The 22,303-nt window shown below is 33.3% G+C and overlaps 1 protein-coding gene across 1 annotated transcript; it reads left to right on the forward strand.

Annotated features, from left to right (window-relative positions):
* The first annotated feature begins 1,058 nt into the window (after window positions 1–1,058).
* LOC113771441 (pyrophosphate--fructose 6-phosphate 1-phosphotransferase subunit beta-like) lies at window positions 1,059–12,405 on the forward strand. The gene is made up of 17 exons (XM_027316020.1): window positions 1,059–1,067; window positions 3,101–3,332; window positions 4,072–4,236; window positions 4,374–4,495; window positions 4,821–4,874; window positions 4,977–5,083; window positions 5,165–5,270; window positions 5,528–5,591; window positions 8,472–8,560; window positions 9,959–10,090; window positions 10,311–10,481; window positions 10,569–10,684; window positions 10,831–10,942; window positions 11,115–11,199; window positions 11,596–11,640; window positions 11,778–11,846; window positions 12,329–12,405. Exons 1-17 carry the CDS (start codon window positions 1,059–1,061, stop codon window positions 12,403–12,405), a joined length of 1,755 nt encoding a protein of 584 aa, XP_027171821.1.
* The last annotated feature ends 9,898 nt before the right edge of the window (window positions 12,406–22,303 follow it).

A 22,303-nucleotide genomic window follows, 5' to 3' on the forward strand; every position in this document is an offset into this window, starting at 1 on the left:
AGTTCGAATGAAATTTCAAACTCGTCAAAATAATCAAATAAGTTTGAACACAAGAATGTTTGACTTGTTTAGCACCATTTATACCCCTAGATATTGCTATGTGACTTCTTTTTTCTTTTTTCTTTTTCTGGAAATGAAATTTTGCTTATTTGCTTTTTTGTTTCTGTTTTAATTAGACACGTCAACGGGTAAAATGTGAGTTGGATTCCTTAGATATAAACCCAAATCCACTAAGTTTATTTATACCCAAACTCAAACCTAGAGTGTTATGGGTTTAAAACTAAACACTCGGATCCAAGCCCTTATGGGTTAGGTTCCAAGTGGATACTTGTAGGCATTTTATAATGTGCAATTATAAACTAAAATTTTAAAAATAATATTAAAATGAATTTTAAAAATAATATATGTATAATCCAATTATCAGTTTCAAGTAGTAAAATTAACATTCAACAATGTTTCTTGCAAGAAATATGTGAACTAAAAATATGAAAATATTATTAACTTACTATATTTTCTTGAAATATCAGCAACTACTTATGATTCAAAGCTAAGTTCGGGTTTGAATTTGGTCCTGAATTATATGAATCCAGATCCTATTCGGACTCATGATTCTTTAACAAGGAAGATAGGATCTGAATTTAAATTTCTAAATCTAGATTTATAAAAAAAAATGATGGGTCTCGGTTGAGTCTGAGTAAGACTCGACCATTAACATCCCTAGTTTCAATTCTTATGTTTTTGAAATTCATGGGTATTACAACTTCCAATTCTTATGTTAATTTTCATGGTCAATTAGTTTGATTTTATGTTTTGGTTCCCAATAAATATAGGAAAATGTTATTTACACTCCCTTTTTTTATTATTTGCATTCCCACTATCATTTTTATTATATAATTTTCATTTATTAGATTATATGATATAACGAATAGTAGGAGTGCAAATAACATTTCCCTAAACATGTTTGATCTTTTATTTGAAGCCCATCTTGTGCAGCTTTCTCAGCAGGAGTATTCTGCAAAACAAGTTGAAACGTCCTTCGTTGTCAGGCTGAGAATCTGATGATTAAGGTAAGCAATGTTTTGTTGCGGATGGTTTTTAGAAAGGGTAAATTATTCATTACCCCCTTGTGGTTTTATATAATGCCAGATGACCCCCAAAAATTTTAAAATAGCCACATAACCCTCCTATAGTTTTTATATAAAATGACAAATAGACGGAATGTACAATTAGTTATGGTGTTTATACCAAACGCGCTTTAAAAGCTCATGCGATAAAATTTTGACATTCATGTAATCCCCTTATGATTTGTATAAATACCTACTTTATCTCCTGTAATTTTTACACTTATTCACGTAATCTCTCGATATTTTTATATAAGATGGTTAAATCATCAATTAATTTAGTATTTAAGTAAGGGTATTATTGGTATTTCAACTAACAACGTTACATAAACTATTTTCCATCATGTTTCCACTTTACATAAAATCATAGGGGGTGAAGTGGATATTTTAAAATATTACAGGGTCATGTAGTAATAGATGAAACCATAGGGGGGTTGTGTGTAATTTACCCTTTTAGAAATCCTGTAGCTTAAATTTACTTCAATATATTTTCCGAACTGAAGCTTGAACTTTGTATTCTTTAAATGGAATTTTGTCCTTGTATAAGTAATCTTTGGTAGTTTCTTGATGATTCTCTATTCAAATTGACTGATTCGCTTTGAATATGCTAATTTTGAATTGTGTAAATTCTGAACATTTTTAGAATATTTTGAGAAGGATTTGAAACTTTTAGCCAGAAGAATTCCCTATTTTGAGTATCTGTGTTTTGCACCTACATGCCAAACATAAGCATGTAAAATAAGGCAGTAGGGTTTCTTTGATATTAATGTGTATTCATAATGCTATCTCAAAATAGAATGTGGATTTTTAATGTTCTTCTTGTTTTGTAAAATTTTCATTTAACAACCTATATTTTCTATTATAATTAAAAAAGGGTTAATAATACTTTGTCCCGAAAATGTATAATGGATCCTCAATTTCAAAGATATACATTTCCCTTTCTTCTCCCATGCACCCATACGGCCATACCAGACTTATGTCGCCATTGCTCTTTTAGTTTTCTAGCACAATGAATCTTCTATCCCAAATTTTGTTTCACTATCTCTCTCGCTTTTTATTATATTGTCATTTCCCCTTCATAAACATCATATTTTAAATTTTATTTGCTTCCTTAAGTTCAAATAACTATTAACATAGTAAAAAAAATAAAATATAATAGTCTAAAACAAACAATAGTAAAAAATAAAATATAACAGTCTGAAACAAACAATATAAAAATTACAGTAGAAAATTCATAAAAATATCATTTTTCTATGTATTTTTACTTTTAAGTCTATTGATTTTTTTTGTATTACCACATTAATAGTTATTGAAACCTAAGAAAAAAAAAATTAAAGTATGGTATTATTAAAGCAGAAATGACAATATAATAAAAGGTGAAACAAAGAATGTAACAAGAAGTGGGACACAAGATCCGTTTCATCTTTTGGATTGAATTATCAATTTTATGAAACTAGGATAGGTTTTATAAAAATTAAAGTAACCCACTATGAATTTTAGGAACCAAATAAAGAATTTGGATATAGTTAAAGAGTACAAATGTAATTAATCCTACCAAGAAAAATAGCACTATCTTGTAGGTTCAATCCTGCCAAGAAAAATAGCACTATCTTGTAGGTTCCTCTATCTCTGATACTAAACATCAGTCTAAATCTTCTATTTTATCACCATTGAAATACTTGTTGGAAATTAAATTATAGAAGAAATATCTTTTACCCACAAGATGTGAATTTTTTCTTATAAAGTTTGCTAAAATGGAAAATCTAGAATTCGACTAAAGGACCTATTCATAAACAATAGAAAGTTATATAGCAAAGAAGTGAAGACTTCATAAAATATAGGACCAAACCTCAATTTAACCCCACATTCAACCAACTCTCAAACTTCCAAGCCTTCTCTGCTAAAAAAACTCACAATTCTTCACACAACCCTCCCCAGTCTTCAACTTCAACCTCTCTCTCTCTCTCTCTCTCTTCCAGGATCCCACCACCAAGAACACACACAAAAAGCACACACAAAGTACATTAAAAAAGAGATATATAGATTACTTATCAATAACAATCACCAAAATGTCGAATCCAGGACGTTTAGCTTCGTTTTACAGCGAGCTACAAGCCAGCCGTCTTGATGTAAGCCTTCCCTTGCCTTCAGTTCTCAAGGATTCTTTCAATGTCGTTGATGGACCCCCGAGTTCTGCCGCAGGAAATCCAGGTGGGTTTTTGTTATTTTCGTTGATCTTGACGTTAATTGCAAAACCCATGTCGATAATATATTCTGATTTATTAGTTTCATGCATGAAAATAGAAGAAAGAAAGATTTGTACGTAAAAATCGTGTAAAAAAATGCTTAGTCTGAAATTTCTAGTATCTTGGTTGATTGTGGATTGAGGTTTTCATGTAGATGAGATTTCATAGTGAAAATTTAAGGAAAATGAATTATTATGGCAAGAAATAGGCGTTGGAGACTCGAATTTTCATGACTTCTTGATTAGTGAGCATTGGTTTTTGTGTTTTTAGGTTGGTGGAAATATGTGAAAGTTTCTTTTCAGTCACAAATTTCATTGTTCAAATGGGAACCTGGCATCTAGAGTGGCTTTACTCTTTTGGGATCATGATGATTTATATGCATATATGTGTGGAAGATAATAATAACAACACGAGTGTCAATTGACAAATATGAGTCTTGATTTGTTGTTTATTTTACATGATATTCAGGATACTAATATATATGGTGAGTTGGGGAATCAGAAGAAGATGATTGACAAAAAAGAAGGATTCCTTAACCATAGAGTTTTTAATAGGGAAGTAAATAATCGGACATAGACTATTGATTAACTTAATTTACATGTAACAAGTGTTTCCCATGGCTTTCATGAATGTTGGGCTTATATTGAGAAAATAAAATGCTACGAGGACAACGAAAGAATTATATTATCTTGTTTATGCTGCAGATGAAATTGCAAAACTCTTTCCAAACTTGTTTGGACAGCCATCAGCCATGCTTGTCCCTGGTGATTCATCTGGGGCTCTTTCATCGAACCAGAGCTTGAAGATTGGTGTAGTGCTGTCTGGAGGACAGGCTCCTGGGGGACATAATGTTATTTGTGGAATTTTTGGTAATACTTTTATCTTCTAATTGATGTTACAGCTATTAATTGTTGCTAGTGTAATATCATTATCATCATCAGCAAAAGGTTAGATACTACGTATTGAGGATGTCAGCTCAGAGTCATTTTTCATGATATGATTGCAGACTATTTGCAGGAAAGAACAAAAGGTAGCACACTTTATGGTTTCAGGGGTGGTCCAGCAGGGATTATGAACTGCAAATACGTGGAGTTGACAACAGACTTCATTTATCCTTACAGAAATCAAGTAAGATGTTTTATCATGATGTACTGCTTCTTGAAGACAGGGGTGTCATTAGGCTAATATTCATGTCTCCTTATGAGACTGACATCACTCTTGAAACTACTAACACTTATATGCTACAAAAATCGCATCGCGGACATCTATTTGGAAATCACACACTGTACTCCAAGACTAATTGGTGCAGATGCCACATACTGAAGTTCTTTTTGTCTTCATAAAAGTTTTTTCCTTATTTTAATCGATTTTAATGGACATGTTTCTAAGCAAGAGAATTGGAGTTTGGCTATTCTTCTGGATTTTGAGTTCTCTGTCTAATGTTTTTGGCCAGGGTGGATTTGATATGATCTGCAGCGGGAGAGACAAGATTGAAACTCCTGAACAGGTTAATTTTCTTGTTTTTGGAAATATCGATTCACATATATAGTGGTTCACCATCTTGGCAAGTTGTAGGCTTATAGTAACTCAGATTATGTGTAACTTTCAGTTCAAGCAAGCTGAAGAAACAGCACAGAAGCTTAATTTGGACGGTCTTGTAGTTATTGGAGGAGATGACTCTAACACAAATGCTTGTCTGCTTGCTGAAAACTTCAGGTTTGTAATTTTCTTGTTTGATGAGTTTTGCAGCTCCACTTATTCTTTATAGCTTTTTTTAAATTCATTTGTCTTCTGAAGGGCCAAAAATTTGAAAACTCGGGTAATTGGATGCCCAAAGACCATTGATGGTGACTTGAAATGCAAAGAAGTTCCAACAAGTTTTGGATTTGACACTGCTTGCAAGGTTATCCCTTTTTTATTAGTTCAATCAAATTATATAATGTAGCTTGATTTCCTGCAGCATAAATTTGTCATAGAAGCATGTATCATCTAGTTGACAGGAAATTTTTTATTTCTGCAAAAAGAAGTAACATTGTCATGCAAAGCAGCTACTGTAAAACTTGATCATTGTCTGCTCTCTGACACCAATTTGATTTTTGCTCAATTGAGCTTGACAACTAAATTCTAGTATTTAGCAGTTTCTTTTTCTTTTGTACACAGGTATATGCAGAAATGATTGGAAATGTTATGATAGATGCACGCTCAACAGGGAAATACTATCATTGTGAGTATATTAATTGTGGTTAGCTAAAACAATCCAAAAACTTGTGATCTGAAGCAGTTCAAAATACATTAATTAAATGTGACTCCTTTAAATAATGTACTGACAATCATGTGTTATTTTTGAAGAGCATTAATACACGTTCAGGCACTTGTTGGGCATAATGAAAAATGTTGTGCTTTTCTCTAACTAGTGACAAGCAGGCCTGAGAACACTTCATTGGAGAAAATAAAAATTTATATCATAAGACATCTATTAGGAATGATAGCAAAGACAAAAAGATGTCATCATACCAATGGAAGAGAGTGGAAGAAATTTAAAAAGGAATCTATTAAAGCCATCAAAGTCTAACTGTTATCTACAAAGTGAATACTGTTAACTTTTACGACAACTTTGGTTATCTCCAGATTAAAACTCCTAGGACTTTCTTGGAGTTATCTCCTTTTCTAATTTCAAAGGGTAAAAAAGTTTTAATAACATAAAATTGCTGATCTTGTGATTTTACCTATTTTGCACCAGAGCTTTGAACATCCTTCACAGTTCAACTTTTTAATTTACAATTCTAAATTCTAAAGGAGAGTAATTGGTGATTGTTAGTATAAGCTACATATCTTATTGCTTCCAAACATGCACATACATGTCTTGCCATACCATGAAATTACATGTTTGAGTTCTCTGCACATTATGTTCATGTTGCTTGTCTGCATCTGTGCCCCTTGGGTTTGGTCTCTCTTTTCTCTGAGCCTTTATTTAATTTAGTAACAAATTTTTCCTTTCATAAAATATGCTTGAGTAAAAAATGTTTACAACTGTAAAAGCAAAGAGAAGCACACCTCACTTGGGGAAAAATCCTACTGAGGATAAATGAGATTTACTGATAAAACAAGTACAATTTGGCTAAGAATGAATTTTTCTTCTTCTAAAACAAAAAATGGTTGAATTGTTAGACAATGGCACTCTATTGTATCCAATCTTGATGGTACTCTAGTTTATGTGCATGTGCTTCAGTGTATAGAGATCTTCTCGACAGCATGACCAGTTGATATTTCATAGAGCCAGAAATCTTGTATTTCTCAAATCAGATATCTTCAAACTGCTACCCTTGGACACCCATATTATCACCTTCAAAGATTCTAAGGTTCCACTAGCATGAAGAAAAGATAACACCTTCTACAGATGTTACACTACGCCAAGTGTATGATTGACAGAAAAATTGACATATCAAAATCCAGAAATCAGTCCAACAACATTATCCATAACGTTAGAAGGAATAAATTTCCACATAACAGTCTATGACTATCAAAGGCAGAAATTTTTCGTTGAAGCCATGGACAATGTATCAAAAAGCACCTGGTTTGAAACACCAACTTAAGAAAACCAAATCCGTTAGAAAGATTTTCAGAACTCATATTTCATGTTGATGTTTGACTTCTACACTTCGATATCGTTTGAAAATTATTTGCGTCTAATTTTTTGAGAGTTTTTATGATGATTAGAACTTACTGTACTTTGATCCAGCAATGCTCTCTATCCAGCTGGTTACATCTTGTTGATTTGGCTGTCATACCTTAGTAGTTGACAGTTCGTTTACTTCATTTAAGGCTTTAATCCCTGTTAAATCCTACTGTGTTCTCTCGGCAATGCAATAGGATTTGCTTCATTGACTAACGATGAGTTAGCAATGCATCCAAAAGCTTCTGGTAGAATAACACTTTTCCAGAAGAATTTCTTGAAGATTAAAATGTCCAACCAACATCAAAAGAAACCAAGGTCAAATACAGGGTAAAATGCAGTAACTTTTAAAGAAAGCAAAAGAAATGGCATTGCCTACCTACGAATCAGTTGAACAAACCTTTATGTTTTAACCTAAGGCTAGATTGCTAGGCTCAACCTTAAGAAAGCTTCTAATAGCTCTAGGATATCTTATTAACTGTATGTAAATTATATAGACTTGTTCAGGCTTTCCTACTTTGACCAGGATTTATCTCTCTTATGGGAAAGATGAGAATACAATACTAATAGTAGTCCTAATTGTAAACAGATTTCTAATTTGACTATAAGACAGGACATGAAAATAATGTTGCTGCAAGAAATTCTAGGATACCAAAATTACCTAGTGACTACTACAAATGAACTGTCCTACCTCCTGCATGGTCTTCTTGTCCATGCTGTGCGTAACTGAAGCTTTTGGTAAATTCTGGAAATTTTAATCCTTAGTTTCTTGAGCTCTTTATGATCAGCTGCTTTAGCTAGGAAACATGGACAATTGCAGATGACAAGCGACTGCTTGAACAGGCTTGTCCTTCTTTGGATATTTCGATATTTTGATCAACCACTAAAATTCACATGTTAACCATGTTTTAACAACTTATTAGATTCTAAAGAAGAAAAAGTAAAGGATCGCGAGCAAAAACATGACACTGATATCTATCTACTTTACCATAAAGACAAAAGTAAATATAGCTAGAGACAATGTACATTTTAGATAATAATCCTATTGTCCGTGTAACAAAAGTGAATAAAGCTGAAGACAATGTAAGTTTAGATAATAATCCTGTTGTCCCTGTAGAGTATCTTGATCATGCAAATGTCAACATTAGGGTAAATTGCACTTACAATTATTTTATGCTTGATTATTATATAGGATAGACAAAGGCACACTTATGCAGCTATTGATATGGATTTTTTTAAGTCACATGTAAGTAATGCTTTATTATGTGCATTTGGAAAACATTTATTAAACTATTCAGAAGATAGTGTGCCTGTGCTAATTTCATGTCGTTGTTTCTTACAGAAGATGGTTTAAGATTAATAGGTTCTGATGATGGTATTATTGTGACCTCTCACTAATATTGCTTTTCCTCTTCTGACTGTATTGTGTAGTTGTGAGACTTATGGGTCGTGCTGCTTCACACATTGCTCTGGAATGCGCTTTGCAGACTCACCCAAATATTACTATTATTGGTGAAGAGGTAATTAAATACTTAGTCATCCAGATTTATCGTTTATATCTAGATCTAATGCTAGTACTACACTGTGTACAAGTTAAAAGGGGCAAATATAATGGATAGAGCCAGGAAACCCATCTATGCAACCCAAGGAAAAAACTGAAACCATGAAGCTCATTTGGATTATGACTTTCTGACCAAGAATGTTCAGAACTATGAATATCATGGTTTTAACTAGAACAAAAATTTCAATTGAACCAAGAAAGGTTCCACAAAAACCATCGTTCTTTGGCTGCTCATTCCTGGAAATTAACTTCAATGCTGTTAATTTACTGCAATGAACTTATGTGATCAATGGAAAGAAACTACAATTTTCACCCATGAAACAAGTTTCAAGTAAAAATTTAGTTATGTTTGCCCTGATTGAATAGATGTATGACAAAATATTAATGATACTGAAGATTTGATTGGTGATGTTTTATATCTATTTGGCCTTATTGTTACTTCCTAATCATTTTGGAGGACAGCAAATAGGCAGTGCGTATCACTTTCCTCTTTCCATATGGATAACGAAAGGGGAAGAAAAATAGGCCAGGAAGGGGCCATGGATCCACTAATATGAAAATCTCCATGAATTCTGAGTTGTATAGGGGAATGTATGCATTAATTTCAGACTATGTGGTCAAGAAAATTTTTTGGCTCGGAAATAAGGTGCATGTAGAGTATGTCACTAACTTGACCATTTTAGTGCTATGCCTCTTACTCAAATGGCTCATACTACGAATTCATTTGGCCTAGAAATGCTTTGTTACACCTACGCATAGCAATCAATGTGAAATCATGTCAGTAAAACCTCTAGGATCGTTCTCAAGATGTGCTCTCTCTCTCTCTCTCTCTCTCTACACACATAAGAAGTGATTTTAGTGCTCTGAGCTGCTTTCAATCAAGTACATTGGTGAACTTGCTGCAGGATGCAGCTTGGTCTCTTGCTTCGGCTCATTTCATCTGTACTAGTTGTTTAACAAATTCTCTTTGCTAATGAGTTTCTAACAAATTTTCACACTATGAAATGACTGGATATACAATCAGTTATAGACTCTTCATATATCTTTATTTGTTTACATTAAGCTATTAATTAGGTGGATTAGCATGTTTCTACCTCAACTAAAGCTACATGGTATCTATTAAATTTCGTGAGATATATTCCAAGAATATTTTATGGATATATTCTTTTTCTTTCAATTTCAAGTGGTCCATATTTTCTTTTTATGTCATTTGTTTAGAGAATTTAGCTGTAATATATTGCAACATTAGTGTAAGTGCATTTAATGACTGAAAATTTAGAACGTTATTGGATGTCAAGAATATTAAGTGTACTATAGCTGTCAACAATGTCACAAACAATGATCTGGAATGCTACAGGTTGCAGCCAAGAAATTAACACTGAAGAATGTCACTGATTACATAACAGATGTTATCTGCAAACGTGCAGAACTCGGCTTCAACCATGGAGTAATTCTTGTACCAGAAGGCCTTATTGATTTCATTCCAGAGGTTACAACTACATCACAGAAGTCTCATGTCTTATTTTTTTCATTTCATTTCAATTGTTTCATTTACCTTTTTTCCTTTTCTGTTTATTTGCTTTGGAATTTTCTCATATCTTTATAAAATGTTTAATATCCTTTTTTTCTTCTTTTAATTTACATTGTCTATCTTAGAAAGACTGGATATTGTGGTACCCTGCTGCTGACTCAGGATTCTGCATTCTCAGGTGCAGCAGCTGATTGCAGAGCTTAATGAAATTCTAGCTCATGATGTTGTTGATGAAGAAGGAAACTGGAAAAAGAAACTCAGGAGCCAATCACACCAGCTATTTGAGTTTCTTCCACAAGCAATTCAAGAGCAACTTTTACTTGAAAGAGATCCTCATGGAAATGTGCAGGTACTCTTTATTCTACTCTTTTGCTGTTCTGGGTTTCTTTACTAGTCACTTTGCATTTATGATTTAAGAGTTTCCATTAATTTCTAGGTTGCCAAAATTGAAACTGAAAAGATGCTTATCCAAATGGTGGAAGCTGAATTGGAGAACAGGAGGAGTAAGGGGTTGTACAATAAAGAGTTCAAGGGGCAGCATCATTTTTTTGGGTAACATAGTATAGCTTGGGCTATTGTATTTCTTTTAAAACATTCATGGACAACAGACATGGAAATTTCTCATCTACTTCATCCTTTAATATTGCCTTAAACTCATGAATGTTACTGATTTGTCATTGACATGCCTTGATTTGCAGTTATGAGGGAAGATGTGGTTTACCTTCAAACTTTGACACAAATTACTGCTATGCATTGGGTTACGCTGCCGGAGTGCTTCTTCATTCTGGAAAAACTGGCTTGATTTCCTCAGTTTGTGTTTGAATTGCCCCCTTTTTTTTGGTTTACAGTTTTATGAATACAAACTTTCTCGAATGTTCAAGTGTTACGCTTTGTTTATTTTGATGATTTCTTTTTGAAAATCAAAGATCACATAACAAATTTTTCTAAACAATTTGTCTAAACATCACCGTCAAATATGCAGGTGGGCAACTTAGGGGCTCCAGTTGAAAAATGGACTGTTGGTGGAACAGCACTAACTTCTCTTATGGATGTGGAAAGGAGACATGGTATACTCTTCCTTTATTTCTTTTTGCAATTTTGAATGCCACTTCTCATTAAGGCCACGTTAATAATGAGTTTCACAAAACTTTCCTGGAAGTTTATACAAGTTTGTGTTATGTTCTCCAAAAGTTGATAAGATTACATAATGATATGTTCTCACGCTCGCTCATGTCTTACAAAGATTTTTGCCCGAGACTGTAGTAGAATCCATAGCGCTTTCAGTTGAAATCTTTGACAGCATTGTTGATATCCTATGAAGATAATTTTTCGGTCGGATGACATAACTAATGCCAAACTGACGAACAATTTTGTTGCGTCTTAACATCGAATACAAGTTTATGTATCACCTGGTAACTTCTCAACATAGATTTTCGTAAGATGTTATTGTGTTCCTTTTGCAGGGAAGTTCAAACCTGTCATTAAGAAGGCGATGGTGGAACTTCAAGGTAAACTTCTAGTAATTGATCCATGTGCTTTTAATTGCATGACATTTGAAGACATCGGCACTGTTGCAGACTTTGTTTCAATTTTAAGTTGATCTTTGAAATGACCATATATTAAATATGAAACTCCAAACCTGCAGGTGCTCCATTCAAGAAGTTTGAATCCTTGCGAGATGATTGGGCCCTGAAGAATCGATACTTCAGTCCAGGTACAGCTTCTTACAATCTTACGATACTTTTACATTTACTAGGTTATTTTCAGGTTAAAGATACTTTGAAGCATGCCAGCTTTACTATCAACATAAAAGTTCACTGCACGTTATTTTGACATTTTGAATTAGTTGAGATAATCCAGTCAATTTACTTGCCATGTGTGCCAACATTAGAGCTGGCATCATAGTTCTCAGCAGTTCCAGCACCCGAGACAGAGGAAAAGAAACAATATGATTGTGTAGTCTCCTAAAACATCTGTTAGCTACTTCATTACTTTTTCCCAGAAAACCCCTTCCAATGAATCACGTTAAAAAGTGGACAGGATTGGTAAAACAATCTTGCTGCTGAAATCTGACAGTAACCTAAAATAGGAGAATGCAACTGTCTGTACAAATGTTGCACGAAATCTGCATGAACATGCAAATACTATGTCCCGAAGTGATCTGAGGCTTTTCTTTCTGATTAAACATCTATACAGGTCCACTTCAGTTTACAGGAAAGACAGCAAACGAAATCAATTACACGCTTATGTTGGAGCTTGAGGCGCAGGCTTAGCCCTATTGGCTTGAGCTGGTTCTACACATTTCAATAGAACTGAACTCATTCTTCAAATATAGATTTTAAGTAGGACGAATATAGTCAGACATTATAGGATCTGTTATGATAGCTTGTTAACTGCAACGCTGGGAGATTCTTTGCAGGTTTTTTCCCTTTCACAATTTTGACGGTCACTTATTCATTTATATCCAAAATCTTGGCATCAATTGTTTAGGGTTCACGCATACTTTAATGTTTTTACTCTCCATAGTGGTTTTCTAGCTTTTACACTGTCGTGGGTAGCGAAAGCGGCTGCACTGCCTGCTACTATTTTTCTAGACTGCTGATAACAAGCTTGGCTCCATACATTCGAATAAGTCAGTGTTATGTTCTCTAAAAAAGTGATAAGATTACATAATGATATGTACTCTAATGTTTGGGTGTAAGACGAGATCATTCATAGCAAGCTTGTAAGACTTCACCCGATTGTATCTTAACCAATGCTAGTGCTTTATTCACCTACTCCATCCAGAAACTATACATCACCATTCACAAAAATCTTCTTCTAGGAAATATAGCTATGAATTTTGTCTGTTGCAATTTGCAACTGACCATGAATTTTGTCCATTGCAATTTGTAACTGGAGAGTTTCCATTTGCATATTACATGGTTGGGGAAAAAAATTCAGACTAAGAAATTACTAGGCAAATCCAACTTCTTCTCTTTGTTCTTATAATCCATGTAATCTACTGGAAAGAAATCTACATCCATACCGACCATCTAGTGAGAAAAAGACGTTTTTTCCAGCTAAGAACAATACAGATTTACAGGTGATCAGCAAATTGCACCCTCAAACTACAAAGTAGAAAATGTCGACTTGGTTGAAGGCTTAGCCATTAAAAAACCAAAACTAAGAACAAGCAACCAAATATCACCAACAGGAAACAAGAACATTAGGAAAACCACCAACAGGAGGAATACCATGTATATGTACTAGGGATAATTGCAGAAACCTCCCTTGACTTTTATAGTAATAGCATTGACCTCCCCTATCAATTTTGAAATAGCACTTACCTCCCCTATCAAAAGTTGGAGGCAATTTAATAGGCAAAAGTGGGTCAATTTACTAAAGTACCCCTGCCATGATTTAATTTTACCAAATGAATGTGATGAGTACTTTCATCAAACCCAACAAAACATTTGTTAATAAAAATTACACTAAATTAACTATTTCTGCATTGTTTAACTAATTAACTAAATAATTAATAATCTAATTAATTAATAACTAATTATCTAATTAACTATTAACTAATTAACTAATTATCTAATTGTTAATAGTTATTAACTAATCAAACTATTTCTGCATAATTAAACTAATTAACTGTTAACCAATTATCTAATTAACTATTAACTAATTAACTAATTATCTAATTAATTAATTAACTAATTAACTAATTTCTATTTATCTAATTAACTAATCACTATTTATCTAATTAACTAATTAACTAAACCTGTTGTCTGTCCGAAACTAATAAACTATTTGCATGTTAAACTAATTAACTAATTAGTTGCTTAACTAATTAACTACCTAATTATCTAATTAATTAATTAACTAATTAACTAATTTTTGTTTATCTAATTAACTAAAGTTGTTGTCTATCCGAAACTAACAAACTATTTGCATGTTAAAGTAATTAACTAATTAACTGCTTAACTAATTAGCTAAAACTGTTGTCTATCCTAAACTAACAAACTATTTGCATGCTAAACTAATTAACTAATTAACTGTTTAACTAATTAACTAACTAATTATCCAATTAATTAATTAACTAATTTTTGTTTATCTAATTAACTAATTAATTAAAGTTGTTGTCTATCCGAAACTAACAAACTACTTGCATGTTAAACTAATTAACTGCTTAACTAATTAACTAAAGCTGTTGTCTGTCCGAAACTAACAACTATTTGCATGTTAAATCAATTAACTAATTAACTAATTTCTGTTTATCTAATTAACTAATTAACTAATTAACTAAAGCTGTTGTCTATCCAAAACTAACAAACTATTTGCATGTTAAACTAATTAACTAATTAACTGCTTAACTAACTAATTATCTAATTAATTAATTAACTAATTAACTAATTTCTATTTATCTAATTAACTAATTAACTAAAGCTATTGTCTGTCTGAAACTAACAAACTATTTGCATGTTAAACTAATTAACTAATTAACTGGTTAACTAATTAACTAATTAATTAGCTAACTAATTAACAAACTATTTGCATGTTAAACTACATGTAGTACGCATTACCTATTTAAAATATCGGCTTTTTATAGGTATTTTACTTTCAAACATTTAATTTATGATAAAAATATCAATGTTTGTGAGTAAAATTCAAAAAGCGTTACAAAAAATATCAATATTCTTATTTTCAAACATTTAATTTACGGCCCTATGCCCCTCCTTTTTTGTAAGAATATTACTGTAACACTTTTTAAATTTTACTTACAAACATTGATGTTTTTATCATAAATTAAATGTTTGAAAGTAAAATACCCATAAAGAGCCGACACTTTAAATAGGTAATACATACTGCATATAGTTTAACATGCAAATAGTCTGCTAATTAGTTAGTTAGTTAATTAGTTGATTAGTTAAGCAGTTAATTAATTAATTAGTTTAACATGCAAATAGTTTGTTAGTTTCGGACAGACAACAGCTTTAGTTAATTAGTTAATTAGTTAATTAGTTAAGCAGTTAATTAGATAAATAGAAATTAGTTAATTAATTAATTAATTAATTAGTTAATTAGTTAATTAGTTAATAATTAATCAGATAATTAGTTAATAGTTAATTAGTTTAACTATTAACTAATTAGATAATTAGTTAAGCAATTGTCAAGCAAATAATAATTGTCAAGCAAGAAGAGGGCAAAATTGGAAGAAATTTCTTATCTCACTTCTACAAAAGCTGTCAGGGAGGTTTCTGCAATGAATTGTTACTGTTCAGGGGAGGTGAATGCAATTTCAAAACCTAGATGGGAGGTCAGTGCAAATGTCAGAAATCTCAGGGGAGGTTTCTGCAATTATCCCTATATACTATACAATAGACACGAGTTTAAAGATGGTTCACCTCCTCAGTTCAAAGAAATTCTACGTTTGTGTCTATCATATAAGCATGTTGTGTTTTTAAAGTCAACGATCCCATAATTGTGTCTATTGCATTGGTACATTGTATTTTCAAAATCAACTTTTTGTAGGTGAAATCAATACTTTGATACTATCATTTGGTGCCCATTTGGGGTTGCGGTAATTTTTGAAAAGTACTTCACCAATAGACTTTGATGAAAGTATTTATTAAGTATTTAAATACTTTTAAGTATTGGATACATAATTCAATAATTGTTTATTGTATTGGATAATATGTAATTTGAAAATTTTTAATTGTATTTATCTCTTTATTTAGTTCACAATATAGAATATAATTAAATTTAACATTTCATTTTTTTCACCACAAAAACTATTCTAAAAAAACCAAATTTGAACTTTTACTAAGAGTACTTTTAACATCAAAATTTCAATTCCTAATTTTATGAAATAACGTTTATTAAATGTTTCAAAAGTACTTTTAACACCCAAAAGTGCTTTTTTTTTTTAAATCAAAGGTACTACAACTTACATTGGATTGGGGAGCACAAAGAGAAGAAATGAAGAGAAGATGTTCAACTTTTATCCATTAAAAAGGTTTTTCTTAAGGCTCCAAACTTATTCTTATAAAGTTTTTTTCCCCTTCTCTACGAGAAACTTTGATAAAAGAAGACAAGTTTTCTTTTCTATTTCGTTTCTTGTAACTCGGCAGATCTGCAGCCCACACTAGTTAGTTTATTATTTTTAGTGCATAGGATTATTATTAGTATTATTTTTAGGTGCCTTATAGAAAAAACGCATTAACATTATGCCCTATACAGAAAATATAAATATCTCTTCCCTTCTTTTTACCGCCGTCTCTAATTCTCCTTATCCAAACAGAAGAGAACTCAAACGACAATTGCTTGCATCCATGGCAACCGATGGCCACAAGGCCCACAATGACATTGTACAAAACCATTTAAACTTTCTCTGTCTCTCTCTTTTTTTTTTGGGCCTTTGAAACGAGATATCATAACGTAATATCATATATTATTAATTCTCATGATGGCAAAACTCTCCTTTTCTTCCTGCCTCCCCCTTAGAATGCATATTTTGATGTTCTAAAGGCTTATATTTGAAGATCTAAATTGATGAATCCTTAATTTTGGCGATTGACAAGCCATAATGATGATTTGAACTAATATCTTCTCATAAGAAAATTACTAGGAATAGATCCAAACTCAACAAAGAAAGAAAGAAGGGAAAAGCTTGAATGCAACTTATGGCTTAGGATCGAATGCAGTTTCGGACACTGATTAGAAGGATCAAATGCAGTTTCGGACACTGATTAGAAGGATCGAATGTCCAAAGAATGAAGAAAATCCTAACTCTGATGATCTGGCGATAGGTCAGACACATAACATGCCTATCAGACATCTCACATGTTGGCAAAATTGTCCCCACTACATTAGCCATTACATTTTGGACATCCGACAAATTGGCTAAATTCTATGTGAAGTGTTTAGATATATCTCTTGGACAGTATATCAACCATTATGTTTCAGCAAAGAGTCTTCAAAGTAGAATCAAATAATGGTTCGGAGATAGAGCTTTTGGATCAAACGTCAAACAACTCTAGCGGCTAGTAGTTTAATAGCTAAATTTTTTACCGTTGAAGAAACATTTAGGGCAAAATTTTACTATTTATAAATACCTCAAAATCTGAATATCAAAAAGACTTTTGCCTACAAGATTACAATCTTTGCAATAGTGATTTTAAGGAAATACTTGCGTGTGAGGGTGTTGAAAAGTGTAATAGTTCTTAATTAGTTGGAGGCATTCAATTATATGTAACATAGTGACGGTTAACTTGAGTGAAGTTGTAAACCTCTTTGATTCAACTATAAAAAGGTGTTAGGGTGAGTAAAAAGTGAGCCCTCTTAGGTGGTTTGCTACACATCAATTGAAGAATCTATTAGTGGAAGAATCAATTTCAAGTTTAGAAGAAACTTGGAAGTTTGTTGGTTTGCAATTCCCTCTGCTACTCTTATTGCTTTCTTTTTAATATTTATTTGTACAAATTAAAGTGTTTCATCTTTCCTAGCTCCATTGTTTGCTACTTGTCCAAATTGTGATCACTTAGGAAAGTTTGACCAATTTTAAATTGGGTGAAAATTTGTCGTACTTGATTTGGTTGTTCATCAACCTAATTCATCTTCTCTTAAGTTGCTTTGAACCTTACAATGAGTTGTTTGGATTGCTAAATTATCCCAAATAATATTTCGTTTGCATCATAAATACATTTTCTAATTCATCTTTTTATATTCCTAACTACTTTTTATCTCACATATATCACATCACAAAAAGTGCTACAATAATTATTTCAAATAACATTTCAAATAATACTATATCCAAACAAACCTATATAATATTTGTAATAATTATGTTAGTCAGTGGCAACTAGGTTTGGTTGTTTATCAACCTAATTCACCCTCTTTTAGGTTGCTTGGGACCTTACAATATTTGTGATAATTATGTTAATCGGTGGCAACTATAGATTGATGAAATGGTGTTATTAGTATTATTTTTAGGTAAAATTAGTGAAGCCAAGACCTGTATTGAGGAGGATAAATTTTGTATCAGGGTCTTGACTGTAGGATTTTAAGGGAAAATTAGTTCGGATTGGGAGTTCAGAGTTGGCAGAGGAGGAAGCAAAAGAGGGAAGAGAGAGAGAGAGAGAATGGGATGAATTCTATTATTCCTCAGCTAACTTTCTCACCAATCATTTCTATACAAATAGGATGAATAACCGAATCTAACTAAGCTCAACTAATTATGTTTTTTGTGTTAAAATGACGCCACCCTACTTATATCCAATACAATGATTTACTGAATAATTTGTTCTAAATGATATCATTGCATATTTCATTTCTGCATCCTGACATTGCCTTTCGCATTCAAGAGTCTTGTCCTCAAGACTGAAATTGAGGAAACTAAGCTTGTATGAAATCTCTATCCTCCCACCATGATTCTTCATCATCCAGCTGACTCCACTTGATCAATTATTGAATTACTAGTTGTCCATTTTGCATGAGTACCTGCCTTTTAATATGGATTTTGGTTGTAAAGGGCACTAGTCCCTATCATCAAACTCAAGTAAGGAAGCTGAATTTGGTTGTAATGGTCCAATCTTCTTTTTGAGCAACGAAGCATGAAAGACCGGATGAATCTTGGCGCCTGCTAGTAATTTTAAACGATAGGCTAGTGTCCGATCTTCATTTCAATCTGAAAGGGACCATAGAACCTGGCAGAGAGTTTGAGACATTTCCTGATAACAACTGTTTGCTATTTATAGGGTTGTAGTTTTAGGAACACCCGGTAGCCCACTTCGAATGTTCTCTCTGTGCGTCGTTGATCAACAAAAAATTTCATTCGATTTTGTGCTTTTGTCAAATGGCCTCTAATGCTATTGGAGATCCTTAGCCTCTCCTAAAGCAATTGAGCTACTGTTGGGATGATAGTGTCAAAATGAGAGCCATGTAAAGGACTAGGTTTATAACTATATAAGGCCTCAAAAGGCGTCAATTGTAAGCTAGAGTGATAAGAGGAGTTAGACCACCACTCTGCTAATGCTAACCATTTGCTCCAGTGATGTGGAAATCCCCTAGTCATGCATCTTAAGTATGACTAAACACAATGATTAAGCCGTTCACTCTGCCCATCTGATTGAGGGTGATAAGCAGAGCTATAACTCAACTCAGTTCCTGCCAACTTGAATAGCTCCTGCCAAAAGGTGCTGGTGAAGATTCTATCTTTATCAATTATTATGGACTTAGGAAACCCATGTAGTCTAAAGATATGATCCAGAAAGAGTTGAGCCACCCGTTTGGCAGTGAAAGGATGAGCTAGGGCCAGGAAATGACCAACCTTAGTTAATTTATCAATCACCACCATTATGGTGTCATAGCCTTGTGAGTTTGGCAGAGCTTCTACGAAGTCCATAGTTAAATGAGTCCATACCAGACGAGGTACAGGCAATGGTTGTAACAAACTAGGGATATTGGACATGCTTAGCTTTAAACCTTTGGCAAGTATCACAGGTTTGAACAAATTGTATGACATCATATTTCATAGTAGGCCAATAAAATAGAGTTTTTATCCTTTGCCAACATCCTCTCTATCCTGAGTGTCCTCCAATAGCAGATAGGTGGAGTGCTTGAATTAGTTTTGCTCTTAAGCCATTGGTTGAACCCATATAGAGTTTACCTTTGTACTTAAGCAATCCATTATTCCATTCATATTGTGGTTGTGATGTAGGATCCAACACCAATTGAGAGATAATGTCTTGGCATTGAGTGTCTGAATCGTAGCTGTCCTGCAGTTCCTGCATCCACAGTGGTTTAATAGTGGAGAGAGCCAAACATGCTCCTTGCTTCTTTTTTTTTTGTCGCAACGGTAAAATTCCTATAACTTAATCTAGTATAATCTAGGATGGAGGGAGAGAGGGATTCAATGTGAGTAGAGACTCCATGAAGACCAATGAAGGCCACCATATATTGTGGCAAATTTTGGTGGGAGGCAAGGTTGAACCCTTGATCTCCCACACCACCAAGACTTTATTGTCTTGATGGGTCCACCAGGCCAAAGGCCTAGTGGCAAACATGCTCCTTGCTAAGTTGTCTGATCTTGATTATTCCTATGTAGTCTGGACAATGCATCTGCTACTTTGTTTTTCACGCCTTTTTTATACTAGATCTCGAGTCAAGTCCCAACAATTTAGTCAACCATTTATGTTGCAATGCAGTGGTAAGCTTCTGGTCCAACAGATACTTCAAGGACTGATGATCAGTTTTTATGATAAAGTGATATCCTATCAAATAACGTCTCCACTTGGTCACTGCCATCACTAATGCCCGTAATTCTTTTTCGTAGGTTGACAACCACAAATTTTTAGTTGATAAGGCCTTACTTAGGGAAGCTATGGAATGTCCATCTTGCATAAATACTGCTCCAATTCCCTCTCCATTGGCATCCATCTCAATGGTAAAAGGTTTTTGGAAATTTGGTAACCTTAAGACAGGAGCAATACACATGATATTTTTCAATGAAGTAAAAGCTGCTTGTGCTTCTGTGTTCTAGGAGAAATTATCCTTCTTGAGAAGCTTAGTAAGTGGCTTACAAACAATCCCATAATGTTTGATAAACCTTCTATAATAACTTGTTAGTCCCAAAAAACCTCTCAACTCCTTTATTGTCTTGGGAATTGGCCAGTTCCTGATACTTTCAACCTTTGATTAATCCATAGATACCCTATTTTCAGTTATGGTGCGACCAAGATAATCTATAGTCTGCTGGGCAAAAGACATTTTGACCTCTTTGCAAACAGTTTGTGTTTCCTCAGCATAGATAACACTGTCTTCAAATGTTGTAAATGTAACTCTAATGTGGGGCTGTAAATCAATATGTCATCAAAGAAAACCAATATGAATTTCCTTAAGTATGATTGAAATACCTGGTTCATAAGAGACTGAAATGTTACTAGTGCATTTGTCAGTCCAAAAGGTATTACTAAGAATTTATAATGACCACAATGAGTCTGAAAAGTAGTTTTGTAAGTATCCTTGGGCTTGACTCTGATCTGATGGTAGCCTGAAATGAGATCCAATTTCGTTTTATACTTTGACCCTACCAGCTCATCAATCAATTCATCCACATTTGGAATAGAATATCTATCCTTAATAGTTAGCTCATTTAATCGTATGTAGTCTATATAGAAATGCCATGTTCCTTCTTTCTTCTCTACTAATAATACTGGTGATGCAAATGGACTGTTGTGATGAATGATTATCCCATGCTGCAACATGTCTTTCACTTGCTTTTCAATTTCTTCTTTCTGGGAGTGAGAGTATCAATATGGTTTCATTTTAAAAGGTTAAGACTCAGGTTTCAATGGAATTTCATGGTCTATCTCCCTAGTTGGAGGTAATCCAGTAGGGTTTTCAAAGACATCTACAAACTCTTTAATGATTTCCTGCACTCCTGCAGGCACAACATGCTCTCTTGATGGACTGTTGTGCCCCATTCTCATGGCTAAACATAACTGTTTCTTGTATTCAATAAAATCTCTCAAATCCTTGCCTCTAATGAGATCTAAATCACAGTTCTCTACTTGACCTCTTAAGTGTATCACTTCTCCTTGATTGTGAAATAGTCAAATGATGGAAATCAAAAGGAATGGGGCTGAAATGAGCCATCCAATCCACCCCTAATATTATATACCAACCTCCTAATTGCATCACCTTGAGGTCATAACAAAACTTGTGTTGGTCCACACTACTTTAGGGCATATGGTTTTACTCATTACACAGGCTCCATTCCCAACAATTACAGAAAAAGAGTTAACCAGCTGATGTGGAATACTAAATGTAAGAACCTTTTTGCCGCTGATGTAACTATTTGAGCTACTAGTATCCACCAAGATCAGCATTTCTTCTCCATCCAACTTCCCTATTAGTGTTATTGTTTTCCTCTTCATAGCTTCAGATAATACGTGTAGGGACATCTCCATGACTTGCCCTGGATTCCCTGTAGATTCATCTTGCTTCTCCAACGCATCCTCAAATTTAGAATCATCATCTTTTTCATTGATTAGGAAATTTAAATGACTAAGTTTGCACTGGTGACCTTGTCCAAACATTTATTCACACCTAAAACAAAGTCCATTATTCCTTCTATACTGTATCTCTTGAGCAGAGATTTTCTTGGGTTCAGAATCTGTAGTAGAC

The sequence above is a fragment of the Coffea eugenioides genome, chromosome 5 (genome assembly GCF_003713205.1).
Source record: "Coffea eugenioides isolate CCC68of chromosome 5, Ceug_1.0, whole genome shotgun sequence".
Classification (NCBI taxonomy): Eukaryota; Viridiplantae; Streptophyta; class Magnoliopsida; order Gentianales; family Rubiaceae; genus Coffea; species Coffea eugenioides.

Excerpts from the sequence above, each read along its gene's own strand:
- LOC113771441 (XM_027316020.1), top strand. Across the intron at positions 5,271-5,527 it reads GATTTGACACTGCTTGCAAG|GTATATGCAGAAATGATTGG; the intron begins GTTATCCCTTTT and ends TTTTGTACACAG. Across the intron at positions 5,592-8,471 it reads AACAGGGAAATACTATCATT|TTGTGAGACTTATGGGTCGT; the intron begins GTGAGTATATTA and ends TGTATTGTGTAG.